We start from the raw sequence: 25,893 nt of genomic DNA on the forward strand, positions 1-25,893 counted from the left end.
GTAAGGAACTTTCCCCCCTCGCTTTATTTCGTGACCCATTAGGCAGATATAATCTATCTCAGGACCCACCAAATATTTTTTATGGAAATCTGCAGAAAAAATACATTTAGAAATACGAAAAAAAAAACGTGTTATCTTTTAGAAGAAAGTAGTTTATCTTCTCATTGTATGAATTAAATTTAAGTTAATTGCAATCCCAAACCACCTGACATCAAAACCATTGCCATTAATACGACAAAACTGTTTTTGAGTCATTCACTACAACAAACAAGTGACTTTGTGTAATCCACTAAGGCAGTGGTTCCCGAACTTTTTCAGCGTGTGGCCCCCCTTGTGTACGGTGCATTCCTTCGCGGCCCCCCAAAGAACATTTGTGACAAAAAAACTGTTCTAAAACTCAAAATTTTAATAAAAAACATAAAATTATACAAAAAGGTGAATCATTCTTTATCATTTACCTAAATGACAAAAACAGGATTTTAATGGCAAGCATTGTTATAATATGCGTATGCTGACCACTAGGGGGCCAGCTTTCTCATAATTTTATCCGGCGCTGCACAGAACGATTGGCGAGTGATATTACTCTGCTCAAAAGCATAACACGCAGTCTTATCTCATGGTACTTTGATGTCATATAACAATTGCTCTGTGCAAGCGCTGCATACAATTGAACACGCTTATAGACATGTGTCTTGATATAATGGGTATGGTTTTCTAACAAAGTTAGCATCCGGAGCAGAAAAGACAGAAAAAGTGCATGCCTGCGTGATCATGTCACTGTATTATTTCTACTGCCATACGAGCCACAAATTAAAGCTTGCCGATTGAGCTATTTATTTAAATCCTCACTTGTGCTTCATTTATGTATGTGTTAAAGTGAGTCATAATGAACTGGCATATAACCAGAACATCTCCTTATTTGTTCCACAGAAGAAATGCAGGTCTGAAAAGACAAGAGAGTGAGTAAATAATGACAGAGTTGCATGCTTGAATTAAATATTATTTTAAGTCCTGTGCTAAAACAATGTAATTTATTATTATTATTATTATTATTAGTTCATTAGTCTTATATTCAAATTGTTGAAATATTCATATATTTTCCAAACATACTATAAGCGTTTTGTTTGGTGGTTGGTTATATTGAAGCACATATTCTTAGGTGATTTCTTAATAGAATAAGATGTTATGCTGTAACTAGTATCTTGTTGGGGTCTTTAACACCTCTGTTAAATATCTACACTGTAAAAAAATGCAGCATAAAATTAAAACAACTTTTTTTCCAAGTCATTTCAACATACTATTTTAATTTATTGTGAGAAGTTGAAATAACTTAGAAAATCAGGTTGAAATTGTTTAACTTAATCTTTTACTATATATATTGTTTTGATAAAAATGCTGCAAATTTTTACAGTGTACAGTTCATTTAACGTATACATAGTTTTACCCAGAGCCGATCCTGGCCTTCTGGGGGCCCTAAGCAACTTTGTGAGGGGGCCCTGTCATCGCGTTCATAAAAAAACATTCACTGTCTCTGCTTAAATGTAGCTATAAACAAAATGTTAACTAAAACACGTATTATCTTATAGTTGTACATTTAAATGTACATTACTGTGACACTCATCAGAATACTTCCTAATTATAACATTGGTACATGTTTTCTGAAAAGCCCTTAATCTGTTACATTACTTAGAAAACAAGGTCTACTGGCAGATATATTCTTTTTTAAGAGATGTAGATTATCAGGGAAATTTAAAATTATGAATAAAATAAAACCAATATAGCTGTCAGATAAACTATAACAAATAACTTTATATAATTTTCCAGAAGGCATTATCAGACTCCACAGATAAACACACCAAAATACATAAATCATTCTCTTAATATGCAAACATTAGACCTAATGTGCATTGTTTTTAAATGCTAACAGGAGTCGCACAACATCTTGCATGAATAAATGTGTTTATTTTTTAACACATATGAAAGATTTTGATTATTAATGTGTACAAGCATTTCTAACAAAACACACTGGACTAAAACTGAATCTAGCGATTTGGACTGCAGTGTTTGTTATAAATCCATTGCATGGTTAGTCAAGACTGAATAGGAATTTTGTGTTCTTTTTACTTCACCTTCATGGCGCTTGTCTTTCCTGCTCCGGGCAGATAACTTTAATATCCGAATGAAGACGCATGTTGATAGGCGCGTCAACAGCATGCTGAGCTGCATAGATGGACTGACAACTGCATTAAAGTATTGTGAGATCAGACTGCTTGTTATGATTTCGAATGGCTCCCACGGCACAATGATGTCACTCGCCAGCCGGTCTGTGCAGCGCTGCATGAAGTGAAGAACAAGGGGGCCCCCTAGTGGTGCGGGGTCCTACGCAGCTTACTTAGCCTGCGTATAGGGCGGATCGGCTCTGGTTTTACCATTCTTAAACGATACTGTAAAATGTACATTTGTAAAATATCCCTCACTTTATTCTAATAGTTTCTCTGTTTCTGTTTCTCTTTTTTTAGATTCTCTCTATCTGTGTTTCAACAGAGTGGCTTGGGAAAGATATGACCAGCCTCCTTGAAAGGGCTCGTCAGCTCTAAACCACTTTCTACTGCTGGTCTACAAAAACAGCACATAAAGGCAACAAACAACACAGGTCAAACGCAAATCTGATTATAAATCTGCATTAAAAAAAACAGACAAAGTCGACCTGTTCTCAATCAGAGAAGTGCAGCTCGCAGAGAACTGTGATTCCACGTTTCTCTCATTTCTTTGGAAATCCACTTCACCTCCCTCTCAGGAATGAAAGAAACTAGATAAACTTCATAGGTTTTTCCTATAAACTTCTTCAAAAGAATTCCTTTTTGTTGTCAAAAAGAAAAAACGGAAAAACACGAACACACGTCTCTATGCTAAGTCCTTTAACTCAACATTCCACTCAACAACTTAATAGAAAAAAATCCTGGTTTTGTCGTGTTTTTTTCTATGTGCTATTAAAGTGTAAAGTGGACTCGGAATGCATGTAATCCAAGACCTTACACTGTTTAATATATCAATGAGGATTTACCTCTACACCCAACCACAGTGAATATAAAGAATAGGACAATGGGATATTTAGGCTATATATAAGACTGAGATTCTGACCAATCAGGTTTTAATGAATAATTGTTTGTTCTAAAATATTAAGGAATTGTCCTGCGACTGCAGACGGGCTAATAGATAAGTCATTGGTAGTTTTTACTGGTACGTTGTGCATTATAATTCTGTTTTGTCCGATTGTCGCCTTATGTTTGTAGAGTGTTCCACATATTTTTCTATTTATAATCTCTATTTTTTCCACATTGTTTGTACATAGAAAGCCAATACACAGGCTGTAAAGTTTACTTTTATTTTTGAATTCAAGTTTTTGTTTACTAAATGTATTTATTTATTTGTTTGTTTAAAGCCATTGCTTTGTTACTTGTTTACATTTTTTTGTTAAAAGGATTTGATTGGGTTTTTAAATTGATAGCAATAGTGGATGGTGGTCAGTATAAGTAAAGAGCACAATTGTTAGATGTTTTTACAGTGGTGGTCAGAAGAGTTTATCTGTCTGTAAACATAATTCTAATATCTCTGTAAGGTTCAGAAGAAATTAAACAAAGTGATGCCCAGTCTCTTGTAATAACATTAGGTGTCAAAGCCATGATTTGTTTGAAAAGATTTTTCTTAATAAGTAAAATTAAGAAGTTAGAGAGAGAAATGAATCACGAATGCATGTTCTGAAAAAAAGTTTATTGTTATTGCTACAGTAGGTATATGTTCTAATGGTACGTGTGAATGATTTTGGATATGTGCGCGTGTGTATGTATGCATCTAGATTTGTTACCATTCCAAAGAGTCTGATCTGATCAACAAGCAGACAAAAAACATTCGGTTGGGAGTGAGTTTTCAGACCTTCTATGCAATTATTTTCTCACCGGAGAAAAATAGTTGTCAGAGTATTAAGGCAAAAGTAAGTCCAAGAAGAATAGATAATAGTAGTAAAAAAAATAAGGTTATTAGGGACCGATGTGTTTGTATATGAGAAACTGATGTAAATAATCATAATTGAAATAATAGAACTTTTGTTTCCCACATTAATGGCATGCTTTTCAATCTGTGGTATTTTCTTAACACCGCTATGAAATGGAGCCATTTAACAAATGTAAATTAGCCATAGTGACTGATATGAGCTGCAATCGTTTCTCACTGTCCACAGATGGTTGTTGATAGCTGAAAGGAGGGCCGTTTTCATTCTTCACGAGGTTTAAAGGAATAGTCTACCCTTTTGCCATATTAAACTATGTTATTACCTCAACCTAGACGAATTAATACATACCTATCTTTTTTCAATGCGTGCACTGTACAGCGCGTTGTGAATGTTTTAGCATTTAGCCTAGCCCCATTCATTCCTATGGTACCAAAAAAAGTTTTATTTTGTGGCAGCATACTAACTGCTATAACTCCTCATGTAACAGTCTTTAAATAGGGAAAACACGGAAGTGTTTGGTGGCTTCCCTGTTTGGTACCATAGGAATGAATGGGTCTAGGCTAAATGCTAACACATTCGCAACGCGCTGTACAGTGCACGCATTGATAAAAGATAGATATGTATTAATTCGTCTAAGTTGAGGTAAGAACATAGTTTAATATGGCAAAAGGGTAGACTATTCCTTTAAGTTGCTTGTTGGTGAAAAAGATTTTGCACAGAAATCACAAACCATTATCATATCATAAATTGGGTAAAAAATAAATTCCAACGTATAGTGCGACGAGTAGATTTCTATTTGAATTTTGGCACCTATATTGAAGGGCTGCCCATGCACACACGACCGAAAGAGTTTTCTGTGCTTGCCCTACCATAAATTCTGTGTTCAGAGAGATTAATACAATACAGTCTACATCTATTTAGTTACGTTTCAAATCAATTATTTATTTTAATTCATAGCTCTAAATAACTATATCCAAATCATATAGAAGAATCTATTTATTTGTTTAATAAAATATGAGGATATATATATAAGATCTGAAAAATTATGAAAATGGATCAGTATGTATATGGGATAGGAGATACGAGAGTAATTAGATGGGTTATATACTAATGTAGCAATGTATAGCACTTACTGTACAGGCCACACTGCCAACAAACAGAAACTGCAAACTGACAGATGAAAGCATTTCCCAGTATTAGCTGTCATTGGGGTTACAAAAAGCTTGTGTCCCACACACCTCAACGCTATTTGTGTTTGATCTTTTCACCTCAGGAAAGCATAGACTTCATGCACCAAGGGGAGATATATGCATAGATAAAGGGCTGATTTACAATAATGAGAAAGCCATTAATAACACCCTATAGGTTTTGATCCATTGGGGCTTTTGACTGTGATGTATGTCAGGGAAACCAGATCACCTGCCATTATCTGTGTTTAATTCATCCGTTTTATCAGACCCCACCAGACAGTTAGCCGGGACTCATTTTGAGACTGCATGAAAGTGGCACAAGAAATACAAGACACACAACGGTCATAAAATAACAATGACTAATAATGACCTCATAATACGTGCATGGGCCTTAAGCAGTACTACCCAACATACCATTTATACAGTACAAAAAATACTATGACTATTGTTTTGTGTAAAATAGGCTTTCATGACATGAACAAAGCTACAAGAGAACGTTAACAATGTAATAAATCACACCGTGTATGTGGTCGGCTTGTGGACTGTTTGGAAATGTAAACAGTTTTTGGTCTACATACTTGTGTTTGTTTATGCAGAGAAAACTTCCTCTTAAAAAAATTATATTATTAAAAAAAGATTGTGGCTTCCATGTGATCTGTGGGTGGGAAATCTGAAATATGTTTTTTGGAAAAAAAATGAATACAGATGGAAATAAATGTTACATTCACTGTTGTGAATGACTCCATATACCCATTGTAAACTTCATGTTTGTTTCAGTGTAAACCTGTAGTAGGCTTGATGTAACATGTCATGTTATGTGATGAAAGAATAATACAATTTATTCAGGAAAAATAAAAAGAGGATTTAAAAGAAACCTGAATCGAACTGACCTTTCAGTGCTATGTCAGATGCATGGATAATGAAACCAAATGTTTGACTGTCTAAAGAGATTATTTCATGCTGATTTTCATGTGTGTTTTCCATCATTTTTTCCACCCAACCAAAGAGGCAATGGCAATGATGTCAAACAGGAAGTAAAGCTTTGACCTGTTGTGATGATACTTGACCTGAGGGTGCATGCAGAGTTTGGGACAGCACAGAAAGTCCAGTTGTTTTTCACACTTACTACAGTATATGACAGCCCTAAGGACTTTACATAAGGAAATGGCCAAATTTAACCCAATTTTAATGGTGGTTCTGAGAAGATTTCTGATTAACAGTATTCTTTACTCTTCTTAATTTTGTATTAATCTCATGATAACCATCTCAGATTATTTTGGGACCAAGCTGCATAGAAAGACTCAACCAGCATCAACTATGGGTCATGAGAGCTGAAAAGCTTTTGAAAAATCAAGCACTCCATAAGGGTGATTCTCACAAAATCTAGATTTAGGTGTCCAGCATCAGAATTTTTTAAAAGCCCTTGGAGACAATTTTTTTGCACATATAAGATTAAAGTCTGAACTTACTATAACCATTATTTTTAAGAGGATTTGAAATATATTTCCTATAGAATTATTTACATTTACATTTTTACAAAATTATCATTACCGCAACATGATATTACATTAAATATATGCATTTACAAACTCATGTTTCAGTAATGAGAACTAAAAAATTGTCTAGGTACTATGACAAACACAATTTCAACTTTTATCTGGAGAGAAAAAATAAGAACTGCTTGCCTGTGAGTGTCACAGTCAATTATGTCCCTAACCAACTATTTTTTTTTTTGTTGTTGAAATATTCGTTCCTTGAGGGCTTAATGATTGAAAATTGTTGGAGGATGAGATAATTGGTCTTGGACACATTTATATTCCTTATTATTGTCTCTACATTTACCAAGGATCATCAAATACCACATGTTTCTTTACTGTAAATGTTTATAGTATAACATGCACTGAAGCTTTTAATTTTTTTGATTTTTTAATGATAAATATTTCCATGTCAAAGAAACAAAATCCAGTCATGGACACGTTGCGGTAATGAAAATTTTCCCCTTAAATGTGGAAAAACAACAAAATTGGTTTGTATGATGTCATTTGAAATTATGTGCAAAATAGTACATGCAGAGATGTTTGTTACTGTATGCTTCTTAATTTGATAGCATTTACTTTTTTTATCAAAATGTTTCATGACACCTCGTAAGTCTAGTTTCTCGAGAATCACCCACAGGTACATCCATCCTTGGGTGGATATAAAAAAACTGGAATAAAAGATTAACAAAGGAAGAACTTAAATTTTGTGAGGGGATAAAAAGATTTCAGATTCATTTATAATATTTTAAATTATATGAGAAACTCTCACTGATTTTGATGGAAATTGTCAAAGTTTATTTTTATTTTCAGCCTTAACATTTCTCATTATCACTCAAGATGTGAATGTGTAGTGATGTCTTCACTACATTTGAAATGTGTGGTCATAGGGACATGCCTGACAAATCTTTTATCTCAAATACAGTGTTTTATAATGAGCAAGCACACAAGGAGGCATTTAAAGGTCCCAGTTTCATCCCTGAGCCCCTCTCTCTGTCATAGTGGAGAAAAGTTTGTTACCTGTATACATTAGGATCAGGGATCTCATTTATAAAGTTTGCGTATGCACAAAACAGCGTTGGAAACGTGTGTACACCGGTTCCCATGCAAAGGTTGCGCTCTATAAAAACAAATCTTGACAGTAGAATAGGCTTGAAGGGTGGGATCTAATGATGATTAATGTACGCACACTTGCAGATGATCTGTGATTTATGAAGGGAACATTGTTTTGTTTTATAAGTCTTTATAGTTTTTGCCGTATGCCATTTTTGGCTTTTGTGTATACGTAGACCTTTAGTAAGGATCCTACGCATAGTTTTATAAATGAGACCCCAGATCTTTGTTGACTAACATAAACAAATGCCCAGTGTCATGTGATGAGATTTCCAAACACGACATGAAAACAAAACAGCCCTCACCTCCTCAACTGACAGGGATGAAATACTGTAATACCTCTCTGTGCTCCAAGAGACCAGTGTCCCGCAGCGCTTCATTTTCAACTAAATCTGAATCCAATGTTACTGCAGTACAGCACAAACCGACCATGTAAAAGACTCCACCACAATATCACTAAACAAACATTAAGTGTATTCTGTCAGTTTACGATTTTCTATGGACATTGTAGATCAGACAAAAACAAATGATCATTCAGTTAAAAGACTTCGTTCTGCAATAGCTGAATCTGAGACATTTATCTTTTTATTACCACTTGTAATGCTCATTTACAATACTGTGCAAAAGTCTTAGGTTACACTTTATTTTGATAGTCCACTTTAGACATTTTACTAACTATAAATAACTTTGCAACTACATGTCAACTAACTTTAAGTAATTTGCAACTATACGTCAACTAACTGTCATTAGAGTATTAGTAGACTGTAATGGTTGGGGTTAGGGAAGAGGTTTGGGTTAGTGGAATAAGTTGACATGCACCTGCAAAGATACTTATAGAAAGTTGAATGTCTGTTGAGATATCATCGCATTAAAGTGTTAGTAGATATTAAGCAGACAGTTTACTAATTCTCTAAAGATTAGTTGTTGATAAATTGTTGATAAGTTACTTATAATTAGTAAAATGTCTAAAGTGGACTATCAAAATAAAGTGTTACCAAGTCTTAGGCCACCATTAGATTTGTGCAATGTTATAGTGATCATATAAAATTATTTCTCAGTCTCTTCATTAGAATTCAACCAGGAATACAATACAGGAAATGTGTATGTAGTATTAAAAACAGTATAAAAGTATAAGCTGAAGTGTGAAGTATTTAGGGTAAACTCCCCTTCCACTTGAGCAGTAGCAGGCAGGATCTCTTAAACCTAAATAAAAATAAATCCTAATTTCTAATTCTAATCGAATGACTTCAGTCTCCTCAAAAAAGCTCAAGATGTGTTTCATGCCAAGAGAGGTCAACACTTAATGCTGAGCGATGCCTGAAGACGACATTTAGTTCTGAAAATTGTTTTGTTTTTAATATTTCCTGTATTTTCTGTTTGTATCCTAAAGAGTGAAAAATAAATATGGATGGGCATTAAAACTTTGCTAAAACAACAAAGCTGGTGGTGGTGGCCTAAGATTTTGCACAGTACTGTATATTTTGTATATAATGTACAACATTATGTGGAATTAATACAGTAAACCTGAAGGGTGTGCATGTGAATCCTACGTGTTGCCATGCTTCAAACATCTCTCTGACCGACATGTTGTTGTTGTTCTCTTGTTTATTCTCTGCACCTTCAGTGTTTGTCTGCAGCTAGGCTATATTTATTTTTCTGATTGTTCCCATGAACAGATGAAATAAACGAGCGTTTTTTTTATACACCTGTGATTCAGGACATCTGTTGAATAATACATGAAGCATTGAAATTGCACATCAAAGACCCCTTTATAGCTGACACATGCTTTTGTAATTATAATTCATTCATTCAAGGCTAACCTCTGAAGTAGTATCCTGTTGTTATCCTCCACCGATACGTCTAACAAAATTATTTCTAAGATTTTGCATTTATTGTTTTCTCCCCAGATTTCTTTTGCTCAATGACATAGATACTGATTGATTTCATTATAAGTTCTTAGTTAAAAACAAAACAAAAAAGTCACCTGGATAATGTCAAGTATCAAACAACAACAGTTTTTAAAATCTGGCTGTAATTATTATGGATAATAACAAAGCATAATTCAACAAAAATACATTGAAACCTTATTGACATTTGTATACAAAATAAAAAAGAAAAAGACTTTTGATGTGTTTTTCAAACATGGAATGGACAAACTGTATAGGAAATTAATGTAAAAACAGATTGCTTGTAAGACACCAATGAAAGAATACAGTGGTTTAAACACTGAAGTCCAAAACATTCTTATGAATATTCAAGTTTAGATACATTAACTATTACTAAAATGTACAACTCTAGAGTTAGACAGCTCAAGAGAACATTTTCCCTGAATGATCAGGGGCCTCATTTATAAAGCGTGCGTACACACAGATATGAGGGTGTGCAAGCAAACAACCACAGCAACGTTCAAATTTATGAAAATGGTCTTTGACGTGAAAAGTGCTTAGTGCCACGTCAGGGTCTAAGGTTTTTGGAAATAAAAGCCATTCTTGCAGCTCAAAAAGGATTTAAACAATGGCTGGTGCTCTTTTATGTGTCAACGACATTAATTAGGCAGCGTTTAAAGGCAGAGATTTGAATCATTTGTGATTTATAGATTTCACATCTGAAAGTGAGGCATATGTGTGTTTTCTGTACATACTGAATGTTCTAGGAATCACACCTATGCGCTTTTGAAAATTGATTATAAGATCAAATTAAGGGCGGTTTCTACACAGCATTTTATAAATCAGGCCCCAGATGTTGATTTGACGCTCATCATTTAGTAAGGCACAAAATTCACTTATTGCTAGAATCTTTACAATGAAACCTCACCGCCCAAAACCTGACAATACACTGTCTATATAAAATCTTAATGGAAATAAGTGATATCTGTTATAGGGTGAATATCACAAAATCTATGAAGAACACATACAGATCATACTTTTTACATAAAATAAAATACAAAAGATACAAATAATTAAATTATGCAATTATTAAAATTGCATAAAAATTATACAATTCGTATATGCTCATTATGATAAACTCGTTACTAATACACATCAGGGAATTATTATCATACTGCAAAATCTCCCAATCCAACATAGATTACTATACAAAACCATTACTACAAAGAATAAAACTGCATCATATATAGCTTCCTTGTATTGTCACTATGTAGACTTAAAGTAATACAATATTTTATTAATAAGTAAATATTGCAGCCTAAATTACTGTATATAAACATTTAGTGACAATAGCCCTTGAGAAAGTGTGTGTATGTGTACTGTAATGGAACTTTTGTAAGGGAAATCTATTGTCAGTAGTCAGGAAATGTCACAATGCACACAAACACAACAGTTAGGTCTGATACCTGAATCTGAATGTTTGAACAGTGGGATGATATACAGTGTAACCTCAATGATTTATATTTGTTTCATCATGGCTTAGATAACACACACACACACACACGCACGCACGCACACACACACGCACACACAGACAGAGAGACAGACGGTCACACGCAGTAATAATTGTTTAGAAACAGTTCGATCATCTTTACTTAGTAATCTCAGATTAGTAATGGGAATTTGTCTGAAATGTACCATAACTGTTAGTTAATATAAATGTAAATCATAACCTGGAGCTTTCGTCTTGTTTTTATGTAAAGTACACAATGACAGAGTTTGAAATCTGAGTGTGTTTAGGAGATATTAGTAGAGATGAGTGTTCTCAGAAGTCTTCATCTTCACAACTCAGATGACTTTGTTTCTTGCGAACGTTCCAGTGCAAACATTGAGCTAAACTCTCAAACCAGTCATTCATCGGATCCCGGAAACAGATGGAGGGAACGGGGAAACAGGATGTAGTGATGGTGATACTACGGAGAACAGAAAGACGTATGACAATAACCTTACATGCTTAGTCACTGGCCTTTAGGTCTTTCTGAACTTTATTTACTTCCTCAATACAACTTCCTGGTCTTATTGACTCATGGATATTTGGCCAGGTCTTTCTTGAAAAAGAGGTTTTAAATGTCAATGAGATCATCGGGTTAAATAAAGGTTAAATAAAAAAAATCAATGCAGATAATGAAGTTTGTCTTGGACAAAAAATCTTTCCTTACTGGCTGACAATCCTAAATTGTTTACTTTGTAGCTTTTGTAGTAGTTTAGTAGATACAGATGTTTTTGTTGTGTCTTGTATCAAGTAGATGTTTTCAGATACTGGTGTTTTTATATCATTAATATTTGTTATGAAGTGTTGGTCATAATAAATCTGGTTTGATTTACTTTTAAACTCATTGCCTCTTTTATCCATCACAGCGTCGAGCCGGCTCTGACACTGAAGCTTGTACTCAAATCTGTTTCACTGTAAATTTCACTACAAAAATGTAGGTAGTTTGTCAAGATTAAATCTGATCTAGTAAAATAATAAAGAAATGGGACACATGTGCCACACACTGCAGACTAGCTGCGGTAACACTTTATTTCGATAGTCAACTTTAGACATTTTACTATTTACAGTAACTTTGCAACTACATACTGTATCAACTACCAATATTTACAGTATTAGCAGACTGTCTGCTTAATATCTATTAACACTTTATTGCGATGATCCCTTAACAGACATTTAACTGTCTATGGGGCGGTTTCCCGGAAATGGATCAGACAAGTCCTAGACTAAAATAAATGTAAAAGTTGTCCAAACTGAATACCAGTTGCACTGACATCTTAAAATACATCAGTGCCCTTTGTTTTGCCTCAAAATGCACACAAGAACTGTTTTAAGTAAGGCATGTTAGTTAAAACTAGTTATATTTCATAATTAAACTAAGGCCTAGTCCTGGGTTAAGATAATCCCTGTCTGGGAAACCACCCCTATAAGAATCTTTGCAGGTGTATGTCAACATATTCCACTAACCAAACCCTTACAGTCTACTAACAATCTAATGACAGTCAGTTGACATGTAGTTGCAAATTACTGAAGGTAAATTGACATGTAGTTCCAAAGTTATTTCTAGTTAGTAAAATATATAAAGTGGACTATCGAAATAAAGTGTAACCCTACAGTAGGAGATTATCTGATGTTCATGTTACCTGTCACCATGTGCAATTTCTTGGTGTCTTCTACCATCGAAAGACACCCAGGCTGTATTTCTGGCCTCTTGGGAAAGCATGATCTAATGTCAGAACACAACATGGTTCAGTGATGACTGTAATGCGCTTAAAGCCAGAGAAGGGCAGCTCTATTATGCGTTTACCTTCAGCTCAACACCAGCAGGTACTATGATGGGTCTGAAGGACAGTGAGTGTGGGCAGATGGGTGTGATCATCGTCGCTGGAACATTAGGATGGATCATAGACGCACCTGCTGCTACAGCATATGCTGTACTTCCTGTAGGAGTGGACACGATCACACCTGACAGAAAGAGAGATACAGGTTTGACTGCTACCATTTTTTATTATGTTATTCTATATAGACAAAATATTTAATGGTGTGTGAACTATTTCCTTAATGTTTATCATTTCAAATCAAGAGTGTTATTGCAAAATCTCTGTACAGTCCTGCCATTGTTGTCAGTAAAGTGACCCACCCTCTGACACACACATATTAAATAATCCAACAGGAACTTGGCAACAAATTATATTTTAGCTAAAAAAGAACCCCCAGATATCACAGTCAATGGCCTTCCAACAATGTGACACACATTTAAAGGAAAAACAGCATTGGAAAAAACTATATATACATATAGATATATATAAATAAAAAAATAAGTGCCTTCACACCTTGCTTTGCCCAAAATGAGAAATGTCATCAAAAGACATTAAACCTGTTCTGATGTAATAGATGTAATAGTATGTTTATTTTATTACATCTATTTATCTTATTAATAGATTTAATAAGATGTTTATCTTATTACATGTGTTACATCAGAACAGGTTTAATTTCGCACTAACCATCTCCTTGAACAGTGGTGATCAGATGCCCATCCAGAAACAGGTCAACATTAGAGAGGTAGGAAGATGGACCTCTGTCCACGACAACTTCATTCAGCACCTGACAGAGAATGAAAAACAGATAGATCCGATTTATAGATTCTGATGTACACGCTGTGTTAAAAGTAGGGATGCACCAATACCGATACTGGTATCGGCCTCGATACCACATTTTCTAAAGTACTCGTACTCGTTAAAAGTCCCGCGATACATGGAATCGATACCACGGTCTGAGAAATGTCTATGTTTGAGCGGCGTGTAAGGGGTTAATGCCTCGTGTTGTCCAAAGAGGCAGAGTTTACAACAAACTGGAAAACTAGTCCTTTGTTTTTTTGTTAAATTATATGACTAAAGCTGTTACCTGTAAATTTAAATCATGTTTTTTTATTAAGTACTCGGTATCGGTATCGGCAAGTACTGAAATGCAAGTACTCGTACTCGTATTCCAAAAAAGTGGTATCGGTGCATCCCTAGTTAAAAGCCATTTTTAAATGCCAATAAACACACACCGGTCACTGCATGTTCAATATTAATGTGAAAGCATGTTTTTTCCACACTATTATCCACGTCCCGAGTGATGAAGGTACACTAGTCATGCTACTTTTTTGTTTGGTGTTTTTGTATGTGTTTTTTGTTCTTTAGTTTCAGAATATACGTTTTCATGTTAAGTTCATGACTTTTGATCTGATTTTTCATGTATCTCTGCCTCCCCCTTTTTTGCCCTGTCATTGCCTGCTTTCCATTATTATTAGTTAAAAGGTCATCACCTGTCCATTTTCTCTTTTCATTCTCTTTGTGAGTCTGGTCGTGTATGTGTGACATGGCTTTGCTGTTTAAGCTTATAGAGAACATCAAAAGGCCTATGCAAAGTCCTTGAGTTACACGGTCACACTTTTATTCTAATATCATTAACAATAGCTCTGTAAACTCCAAACAACTTTTTTTTACTATAAATCCCTAAAACTTTTTAACTTATCACTTAAAAGCCACAGAGGAGAGGTGTAATATTGTATCCTTTTTTGTTTCAGAAATAGACACCACCCGCTCTCTTCTATTTACTTCTTCTGTTTTTGGGACATCTCACAACAAGAGAGAAAGATCATCCACCTGTGCTCTGGACCCTTTTCCCACAGCCTTGGTAAAATCCAATCTCTGTGCCATAAGTCTCTTTATTACTAACTTAGGTTATAAACCATTTCCTTTCAGGCTGGCCATGTTCCAGCTACAATGAAAACTGCTGTCATCAAACCACTTCTCACAAAATCCACTTTAGACCCAGAAGTCCTTGCCAATTATAGGCCCATCTCCAACCTTCCATTTTTTCCAAAGTATTGGAAAAGGTAGTTGCTGCGCAACTAAAGTTTTAAACAAAAAACAAAATTATATGTTTAAGAAATTTCATTCTGGTTTCCGCTCTGAGCATACCATGTCAGAAATAGGGGTACAGTAGGGGTCCATTTCTGTCCCCCAAGGTACAATCAACACAAAAGTACCCCATAGGGCTCATTATTGGACCTCAAGGTACATGTATGTACCTTTTTGAGGGTCAAAAAGGTACATATTTGTTCCCAAGCATTAAAAGGTACATATTTGTACCATTTCTTTTAAAGGATAAGGTACAATGTTAAGAGACAGCCTCTTGCCATTTTTTTTTATTTGTAGTTCTAGACAACTGCTGTAAATCTGGTCAGTAACGTAAATAACTATTGTGTCAATTTTTGTTTCCTTTAGTTGGACACATGGGTATTGAAGTAGTATTAGTTTTCTTCTGTTCATTGACAGTGTGTATAATTTTAAACTTAAATTTTACATTTTAATGAAAAAAAAGTTAATTTCACTTAATAAAAACTGTGATATGAACTCAAAAACTGCAATTGATTAACCATTATTTAAACTGAATAAATACTGAATAACTGAATCCCTCACACAGACCGAAAAAAAAAACCCCGCACTTTTATTTTGACACGCGCCCATCCCCCACATCTCACATTTCGGAGTTAGTTTCACAGAGCAGCGCAGGAGGACGACAGACAGACACATAAAGAACAGGTAAGCACTGGAAACTCATTCATCATCTTTAAAACATTTTTAAACTTTAAAAATGTGTTGTTTGTCGTGGCTCTTCATTTTAATACTGATTCGGTTACGGTTATTTGTGTAAAGTTGTATACGACGAGTCAATGCGATATTGACACAGCACTATTGCCTCAGACTCATTTTTATGAGCAGGTTAATCTGCATTAAGTATCTCCACTTCTGTAAGTGGAGAAATAATTCATATTTATGTGTGTTTTCTCACAGTTTAGTTTGAATCTCTCTCAGTCAGTCAGGGGGAGATTAACTGACAGACTGTATAACGTTACACGCCACCAAACAGTCTAACCAAGAAACCTTTTTAAGGTAACGTTACCACATTTATTAATTTATTTATTATGTTGTTTGAGTACACCACAGTTCTGTAAGTGGAAAATTAATTTATATTTATGTGTGTTTACTCACAGTTTAGCACAACTGTTTCCCGTGGAAGTTTGAATCTCTCTCAGTCAGGGGGGAGATTGACTGACAGACTGTCTACTTGCCACCAAGCAGTAATTTACCCTGAAACCTTTTTAAGGTAACGTTAACACATTTATTAATTTATTTATTATGTTGTTTGAGTACACCACAGTTCTGTAAGTGGAAAAATAATTCATATTTATGTGTGTTTTCTCTCTTATGCCTGGCTCACACCACAGGATAATCGGGCCGAATTTACCCCGATTTTCCCCTCCCGAGAATCCGAGGGAAAATCGGGCAATGGACCTTGATCGGCTCCGAAGTTCGTGTAATGTGAGACGTTTAAAATGCTAAACTTACACCTTGCGATATGCTCTCAAGCAAATCGGGGCCGCCCCGATCTTATCAAACATGTTTGATATTTAGGATTTTAAATCCGCATAATTACGTCAGTACTTTCACAATAATCAATGAGAGACGGAGATGATTGACAGCTTTCGGGACCGCGAAACAAGCTGCAGTACGGGTAGACAGCGCAGCCGGAGAAATAGTTTGTGGAAGTTAATGTTTCATTCTACTTTCATTCCGCCACAACTGCAGCTCGTTGGGGCAGACAGGCGATTTAAAATATCGAAATGAATTCCTCGCTTGATTTACGTTGTTCACTCTTTTATAAACATTATCTAAAATATCTTAAAAACAACAGAACATGATGATGGTCAGTCACATCACGCACCTGCAGCTATTCTGTGTATAGAGGAAATTTCATAAAATAAATAGGCATACACGAAATATGTTGCACTTAAATAATTGGCATATTAACAAAACGAATTTAAATTGATATGACGATTTTCAGTTCTTTTTTGTGACGTGCTCCACAAACGCACAGAAACTGATTGCTGAAACACCGCACACTTGTGAATCTGATGCGCCTCATATCCAGACTTACAACGTTTCACATTAAATTACATATTTGTCCAGAACCATTGGTAATGTAAATACTGAATTTAACACTAGACATTACACTGCAAGATAGAATAGATTAGAATAAAATAGAAACTTTACCTGTCATAATAAAACTATAATGAAATTTGTTAAGAAGCTCTCAAAGACCAGTAGCCTCAGAAGAATAAACAAGAAAAATATAATTTACATAGTATATAGCTAAAAATAATATCACTGCAGAGCAGTATATATACAGTGGAATTAAATAATGCAAACAACAGTGCAAAATAGAGTTTAACCAAGCATAAGTCATTTAGCAGCAATGCTTATAAACCTACAATAATATTCCTGTTAGGAAGAAACAGGAAAACAGAGCATTGATAGAAATAGCATACATCACTTAATAGTAACTCCTAAATGTGCAAAAAAACAAAAACAAAAAAAACAAGTGATATATAGGCTAGCCAATTATATTTAAAATATGTTTTTAAATAGATGTTTAAATTTAAATAAATCTTGCATAAGGACTAGACCTGAGTTGGTGCTAGATTGTGCACACATCTACAGTATGCATTCAAACACTGCCTGCATAACACATCCTTAAAACATATCATGATCATTGCCATAAACAAGAGCTGAGGAGGAGAAATCGCCTAGGTTTCAAAATGAAATCTGCTACTTTGTAAATATTTACAAAGAAATCATAATAAATGTATCATAATCTTCATTCCTTTATATACTCTTCTCCTGAGGTGACGTGAAGTGCTTGCTCTGGCAAGATAATCCTAATAATATCCTTTAGTGTGTGATGCACTAGGATTTTAAATTCCTGTAGTGTGGGCATGTTTAAGATTTGAGAGAAGAATATCTGACAAGATTCTCCTTATGTGTGTGCTGCAACCAGATTTCATAATCTGCCAGGATTTAAAAAATCCTGTAGTGTGAGCCAGGCATTAGTAAGAACTAACGTTAACTGACTGTCTGTCTGCTCTCAACCAAACAGTCATTCAAGACCTTTTAAAGGTAACATTACCACGTTCATTCATTCATTCATTTATTATGTGGTTTGAGTACACCACAGTTCTGTTAAGTGAAAAAATAATTAATATTTATGTGTGTTTTCTCACAGTGTAGTGCAAACGTTTCCTGCACAAGTTTGAATCTCTCAGTCAGGGGGAGATTGACTGACTGACTGACTGACTGTCTACTCGCTACCAAACAGTCAGTTACACAGAAACCTTTTAAAGGTAACGTTACCACATTTATTTATTTATTATGTTGTGTGAGTACACCACAGTTCTGTAAGTGAAAAATAATTCATATTTATGTGTTTCTCTCTCAGGACTAACGTTAACTGCCTGTCTGTCTGTCTGCTCTCAACCAAACAGTCATTCAAGACCTTTTAAAGGTAACATTATCACGTTCATTCATTCATTCATTTATTATGTTGTTTGAGTACACCACAGTTCTGTTAAGTGAAAAAATAATAAATATTTATGTGTGTTTTCTAAAGAAATGTTACTCCATATGGACCTATTCATTTACTCATTATGCTGTGAGTACACCACAGTTTTATCAGAGAAAAAATGTATATTTGTGTGTTTTCTCACTGCTTGGTAAGGACAGATGTGGCCCTGTTAAAAATGTTTAAATGTCGTTTGGTTTAAGGAACAGCACACTGATTTTGTTTTAAAATATTCCTGTTTGGACAGTCTGTTAAAGTCATAAAGGAATACTTGATATATTTCATAAGGAAAGTGTAAATGTAATATTAGTTTTTAATGTTGTGAATTTGGACTGAACAGCACACTGCTGTTTTATATCCAAACCTTTTGTAAAATAAATGATTGTTCAATAAACTGTGTATTTTATTTTTTCTGTTATCATTTTTTTATACTAATGTTTAAAATGTACCTTTACTCTAAACGATTGGCTAAACCAACACAAATATATTGAGTCATATGCACTTATAATTTAAAGTTTACAGTACTTAGATTGAGATATATGTATAAGTTTTAAAATCATAATCAATGAGTGTACCCTGTCAAAGCCAATTTTGTACCCTTTTTGAAGGGTCCATATTTGTACTGTTAAATAAAGGTACAAAATTGTCACCAGAGGTACAAAACTGGCCCCCTGAAGGTACAAATCACAAGGGTACAATTTTGTACCCTATGCCAAGGGTACAAAAACTGTACCCTTGAGGGTACAGCCCCAGTGACAAGCCATTGTACCCCTAAAGGTACAATTATGTCCTTTCTTTTCTGAGAGTGTAGCATGGAAACAGCTCTGGATAGGATTACAAATGACCTACCGATAATAGCAGACGCTGGCTCCTTATCTTCTCTTATCCTCTTAGATTTGACTTAAGTGTTTGACACATACATTTTTCTTCATTGTCTACATTCTATTGGTTTATCTGACTCAGTTAATAACTGTTTTAGTCTTATCTCACCATGTGAACTGAACATGTTGCCTCAGGAGATGCTAAAATCATGATGCACAACGTCCCCTGAGGTATCCCTCAGGGCTTGGTGCACGGCCCCGCCCTGTTTACCCTTTATAAGGTCCCCCTCGGCCATGTCATCAATTGGCATAGAATTTAATTTAATTGCCAAGCTGGCGACACGCTACTTTATCTTAGGACAAATACAACCTCCTCTGTTGCTCTGCCATCATCTAAATGACCAATTTTTTTCAGCTTAACAGCTCCAAGACAATAGCCAGTCTAGTCGGCACCCCACATCAGGTCTGTATATATGTCCTTACCAGTATAAATTTTTCTGGCCAGGATATTTCACTCTTAACATTAGTCACCAACCTGGGTGTTATACTGGACTGTCATCTGACTTCTGAGGCTCACATCAATCTTCTGTGTAAGACCTCTTTCTTCGACCTCAGGATTATTGCCAAAATTTACTCTACACTTACTTTTGCAGATGCCGAAAAGCTTATGGGCCCTATCTTTCACCCAGCGCAATTGACTTTGTCAGTGACGCATGTATCATTCGTATTTTGCACCGGCGCACAGCTGGTTTTTCCCTCCACAAACGCATGTCGGCAAAATAGGGAATGAACTTGCGCTCCCTGGGCGGTTCAGCGCAAAAAAAGAGGCGTGTTCCGGCGCAAACCATCCCTGGTGCTATTTTGCAGTTTCAAAAAACAATTGCGCCACTGACCAGAAAAAAAAAGTTTAAAGTCAGTGGGGCGTTGCGCGTGGTTCATTATGCTATTTTAAGGGCGCATGCTTGACCATAATGTATAGCGTGCACAACGCGCATACACTTTGCATCTAATCTACACAGATATAACAGTTATTTTTGCAAATCATAAATTGTTACACAAAAAATATTAATACACGAGATAAGGGGAATCATAGTGGTGAGCATTGTGGTGATAGTTTTTATTTATTGTGTGGCTGCGTTTAAAAATTATCATGCAAATAACGATTAAAATATTTTCATAAGTTAATAATTATAAGTTTGTTGTGTGGCTGTATTACGTTTATTTTATGTAAATAATAATTAAAATGTTTTCACAAGAAACCTTAATGTATGTGAACTTGATTTGTAAGAGTACTTTGGGGTTGGACCTTGCTTGCGTTTCTTGGGTCCGATTTCAAAGCCCCCAAACCCTTTCAGCGGTGAGGGTGGACGCAGCGATGTCCTCTGCTGGCGTCAGGTCCTGAGGCAGATCCACCTCCCGTTACACGGCGTGCCCGATTTATGCTGGCAAGCTTGGGATTCCAACGTCTCCTGACATCATTGTAGCGCTTGGCGCAACGATATGCCAGCTGATGAGATTGAGGCTATTTCCTCTCACGCATGTTTAACCTACGCTGATTTGGGCGGGTTTCTCCTATCCCCATACAAAACAACTTCTCTGTCTTTGACTGCTCTTACAAGAACGTGGGTCTCCTCGGCTGTGAACCGCTCCTGGTGTGCGCCTGGTAAATCCGTCATAATAATAGGAACCTGCCATGGAACTTGCGCCCTTGCGTTTAAAGGGAATGTTGGATAGCATTCTGATTGGTTTATTTGACGTTACGCCCAAACCACACCTATGAATAATGAACCTACTTCAGACCAACCCCTTATTGATTTGCGCCCGGCGCAAGAGTTATTTCTCACGCCGGGAAAATAGCAACAGCGCCCAAGAACCGCCCACAAACTCACTTGCGCGTTGCGCTTCGCACTTGCGTTTCAGTTCGTTAAAATAGGGCCCTATGTCTTTCTTTGTTTTCTCAATTTAATAGACGTTATTGGACCTCAACAGTTTACAGTTTTAAAACAGTTTAAAATTGCAGTTTCAACGCAGCTTCAAGGGCCCTAAACGATCCCAACCAAGGCATAAGGGTCATATTTAGCGATAGGATTGTCATTTTCACCAAAGAAGATAAAAAATTCTGTGTGGCAAAGTATAACAACCAGGCTGACCATTGTCACTACCAGTCACTTCTCTCCTCTTTCTCTGCTGCTGTCACTAAAGCTAAAACATCTTTCTTTACCACCAAGGTAATTGACGCACCCAACACAAAGTAGCTGTTCAAAACTTTAAACTTTCTCCTCTGTCCCACTCCACCCACCTCCTCTTTGTCAGCTGATAACTTTGCAAACTATTTTACAAACAAAACTTCATCCATCAGTAACCAATTATGTTCACCACATACCTCAGATTAGACTACACTTACATCTGACTTTCATTTCTCCTCTTTCCCTGTTCTGACTGACACCAAAGTTAATAAGCTTCTTTCCACCCCCCAACACCCACACACTTGAGAGAGCTGTTTTTAACCAGGTATCCTCCTTTCTATCTCAGACCAACCTACTTGATGACAAGCAGTCAAGCTTCAAATGCAACCGCTCCACCAAAACAGTGTCGTTAGCCATCACGAAAGCATTACAGCTAGCTAAGGCAAAATCCAAATCCCCATTTCTGATCTTACTAGACTTATCGACTGCCTTTGACATAGTCAATCATCAGATCCTACTTGCCACCCTATCATCGCTAGGGATCACGGATACTCCCCTCCAATGGTTCACCCTGGTGATCCCACCATAGCAGCATGCATTAGAGCAGTGGTTCCCAACCTTTTAAGCTCCAAGTACCCCCACAGCCCTATCAGTAAGGCTCAAGTACCCCTTCATCGAAACTAAACCAAAGTTGTGTTTTAAAGCAAATAATTAGTAATATTAATTAATTAATTATAAATTAATTTTAAACATTACAGTAAAAAACACTGACTGATGAAGCATGTTTTTTTTCAACAAACCACTATTATTGTTTGCATTTTATCAGCTCATTTGCATTTTAAAAGACACACCCAAAACGGCACATTTTGCTCAGTCCTACAAAATAGCAATTTTGACATGCTATAATTAATTATCTGTAGGGTTTTTTTAAATAAAACTTCACATATGGACTCTGGATACGCCACCGAGACTTATTTTACAAATTAAAAAATTTCATCATATTACCCCTTTAACTCTTTCACCGCCAGCGTTTTTAAAAAAAGTTGCCAGCCAGCGCCAGCGTTTTTCATGATTTTCACCAAAGTTTAATGCCTTCCAGAAAATGTTCTTCTTTAAATAAATAAACATACAATACACCAAATGAAAGAACAGACCCTCTGCTTTCAAACAAAAAAAACCGTTTCATCCTACCTTTAGTGGTTCTTTTGCAATCAGCTTTTGAATATGGGTAGGTTTTTGCAAAAACACCATATTTTGAGCAAAAAGCAAAAATAATTCCATTTTTGTGACTGACTTTTCATAGAGATCTTATCCAGAGCGATCTTTAAAACAGACACGGACATGCAGCAGCTTGCCATAGGGCAATACTTCCGGTTTTAAAAAGTTGCGGAAGGGCGCCACCTGGTGGATAATAGCGGTATTGCGGAAAGACGGAAAATCTCGTCATTGGCGGGGAAACGTTTTCTCTTAATTGACGAGATATCTCGTCAATGGCGGGGAAAGAGTTAAGGGCTAGATTTACTAACAGCTTGCGCATAATGCGCAAACCATCATTTTGGCGTTAAATAACAACTGAACTTACTAAAGACACGCAGTAGATATTTAGCTCTGAAAAGGTGTTATTTTTGCGACCTTATTGCATATTCATTTGTGGAAGTTTTCCTTTTAGAAGCAACATTAATGTGATGAGAGTATTACATTTTGCCAGAGGAACATATTTAAAAAATATATATATAGTTTGCCAAGCCATGCTATGTTTAATTTGCTGGAGAAAAGAGGAGGAGAATTCACGAGGAGAAGTCAAATCAGGTATTTCAAAACTTCTTTGACCCTTCATCTTTCATCCTCCGGTTCTCATCCTCCGGTGACAGAGGCCATGGCAGCAGCCAGCCAGGATCAAGAGCAAGGTAGGGTAGGCATGGCTTGCAGTTCAAATTTAAAGGGAGAGTGCTTGCAGCGGAGAAGAGGTTGGGACATATGGTTGGTGACAAGTCAAGAATGGAATGCAGTATTTGGGACTGAAGCTTAGCTCAAGGTTAAACAGTCCATGTGTAGGGCGTTTTCCCTTATGAAAATTAACCGTGTAGGGGATAGGAAATGATTCAGGCAGTGTATACATGCTTCCCATTGGGGTGAATTAAGTCTTATTTCGCGTCAGTGTCACATGAGCCACTACAACGCACACATATACAGGGTGCTCCAGTCCAACAAACAGGACAAACCATGACAGATTCTAACTGCGCTACATTCAGCAACGTCAACCTTAAAGGTACGTTATGGAGCAGCACATGCTGAAGAAAAGTCTTCATGGGAAAAAAGAACAAGAATGCCGTATTCATAGCATTTAGAGCAGTATATATAGGGAAAGGGTGGTCTCCTTGTTGTGAGCTGTGATTGGTCCGCCCTTCAGACAGCCGTGGTGTAACTGGTGCTTCCATAGTCTATTATACCTGAGGCGTTTCCCATAGTGAGATACTGAGGGATTGTTTGAAAGAGAACCTCACAGCTCTTTTAAATCTCAAAAGGGAGGATGTTAAGTAGTTAATTTGATTGTTTCAAATGTTACATGTATTGTGTAGTCAAAAATGGCAATGACTGTTTACTTCCCAGAATGAAAGGAGAATTTGTTTATTAATGAGGAACTTCATACTAATATAGTAATAAAGTATAACTGGCTTACTTCAGTAATAGGTCATAAAACACAAATAAGTATTACACTAGATTATTACGAAGTATAATTATTACACTAAATAACATTTTATTTCCTGTGCATATGTCCATCATTTTTCAGACTAACATATTTTCAGTTATTTTAGAAAATGTCCTAAATTTTTCAGTTTATAAAATAAAAGGATATGGGGGCCACCTCCTTCAAGACCAAAAAATATATAGGTTAGTTAATTTAATTTATAACGTTTGAAATATGGATTATTTCTGTGAGAAAACCTCAGGGATTACCATCAGATGGCCTTTGTTTATCCACCTGGAGCCGGTTGGATCACTTTTATGAAGGATGGATGCACAATCTTTGGGCTTGAAGGAGGTGGCCCAAAACTGCATATAGACTGAAAGATCTAGGCCATTTTCTAAAATAACTGAAAATGTGTTTGTCTGAAAAATGATGGACATATGCATCTCGGACGGCTCGAGGGTGAGTAAATTATGGGTTTAATCTCATTTTTGGCCGAACTATCCCTTTGAGCTTTCTTTTGAAAAGCAGACAGACCAGACGGTGTAAATAGAATGCAAGGATGTGACACTCAACAAGACACACCGAAAAAATAAATACAAACAAATGAAATTAGTGATCTTACCCATGGTTAATACTACATTCACCCTCTTGAGGATTGCGGATAAAATTGCATGCACTTTATGAATGGCAAAGTAAACATGCACACCTATGTGATGTATGCTATATTACTTAAATATACATAAAATTGATATGTTAGTAAATCAGTGCTACTAACTGTAGTTCCTAAGCTACTACACTATTTTTCAATCAAGTCAACTAATTTTCAATGAAGTCTACACACAGAGTAAAAAAAGTCTGTTACTCACTTGATATTGCATAGTTTTGTGATTCGACTCGGTGTCTCCTGTAGTGATGAATAAACTTTTCTCATCAGCTACTCCATTCTTCTCTCTGCACTCTTTAACCACCTTAACCTTCAGACGAGTGCGCAGTATAACCGCAACATTTCCTACAGAAATTAACACATTTCTAGATTTTTCAGATACTAAAATTGCAATATTCCACAAACATAAACATACTCATTTTTTTTAAATGGTCTATAACTAAAATGTCTTCACACTAGAATTTTATTAATGAGGATGGAGTCATCCTCATTGAAATTAAGCATAAATAAATAAAGCATAGTTTAGGTACTTTAATTTATCAGCATCAAGATTTTGAATTCTTCAGTGTATCTGAGGTTTTGTATTTGCACCATTTCTTGTTAGTTTTCAAGATTTTTAATCACTCTTTTCCCTAGTTGATTTAATAAAATGTCACACCACAGGAGCGTTGAATACTACAAATATTTAACATTGTCTCTCAATTATTCTAGCTTTTACGAGCTCACATGAATAACAATTATACAAGAATTAGCACAATGCGGTTTAAAATGGTTAAAGATTCAATACAGCATGTCTACT

At 35.8% G+C, this 25,893-nt stretch overlaps 1 protein-coding gene across 3 annotated transcripts in view; it reads right to left on the minus strand.

Moving 5' to 3' along the window:
• Positions 1-9,862: 9,862 nt before the first annotated feature.
• The window catches only part of LOC135729888 (NAD kinase), a 43,098-nt gene continuing 27,067 nt past the window's right edge, over positions 9,863-25,893 (minus strand). For all 3 annotated transcript variants that reach the window (XM_065247779.1, XM_065247781.1, XM_065247780.2), the window contains 5 exons: positions 25,297-25,439; positions 13,787-13,886; positions 13,090-13,247; positions 12,926-13,008; positions 9,863-11,706 (listed from right to left, as the gene is read on the minus strand). In XM_065247779.1, the coding sequence (XP_065103851.1) occupies positions 11,559-11,706; positions 12,926-13,008; positions 13,090-13,247; positions 13,787-13,886; positions 25,297-25,439 (632 nt within the window). In that variant the 3' untranslated portion in view covers positions 9,863-11,558. The remainder of the gene's footprint in view (positions 11,707-12,925; positions 13,009-13,089; positions 13,248-13,786; positions 13,887-25,296; positions 25,440-25,893) is intronic.

Source organism: Paramisgurnus dabryanus, chromosome 11 (assembly GCF_030506205.2).
Source record: "Paramisgurnus dabryanus chromosome 11, PD_genome_1.1, whole genome shotgun sequence".
NCBI classification, from domain to species: domain Eukaryota; kingdom Metazoa; phylum Chordata; class Actinopteri; order Cypriniformes; family Cobitidae; genus Paramisgurnus; species Paramisgurnus dabryanus.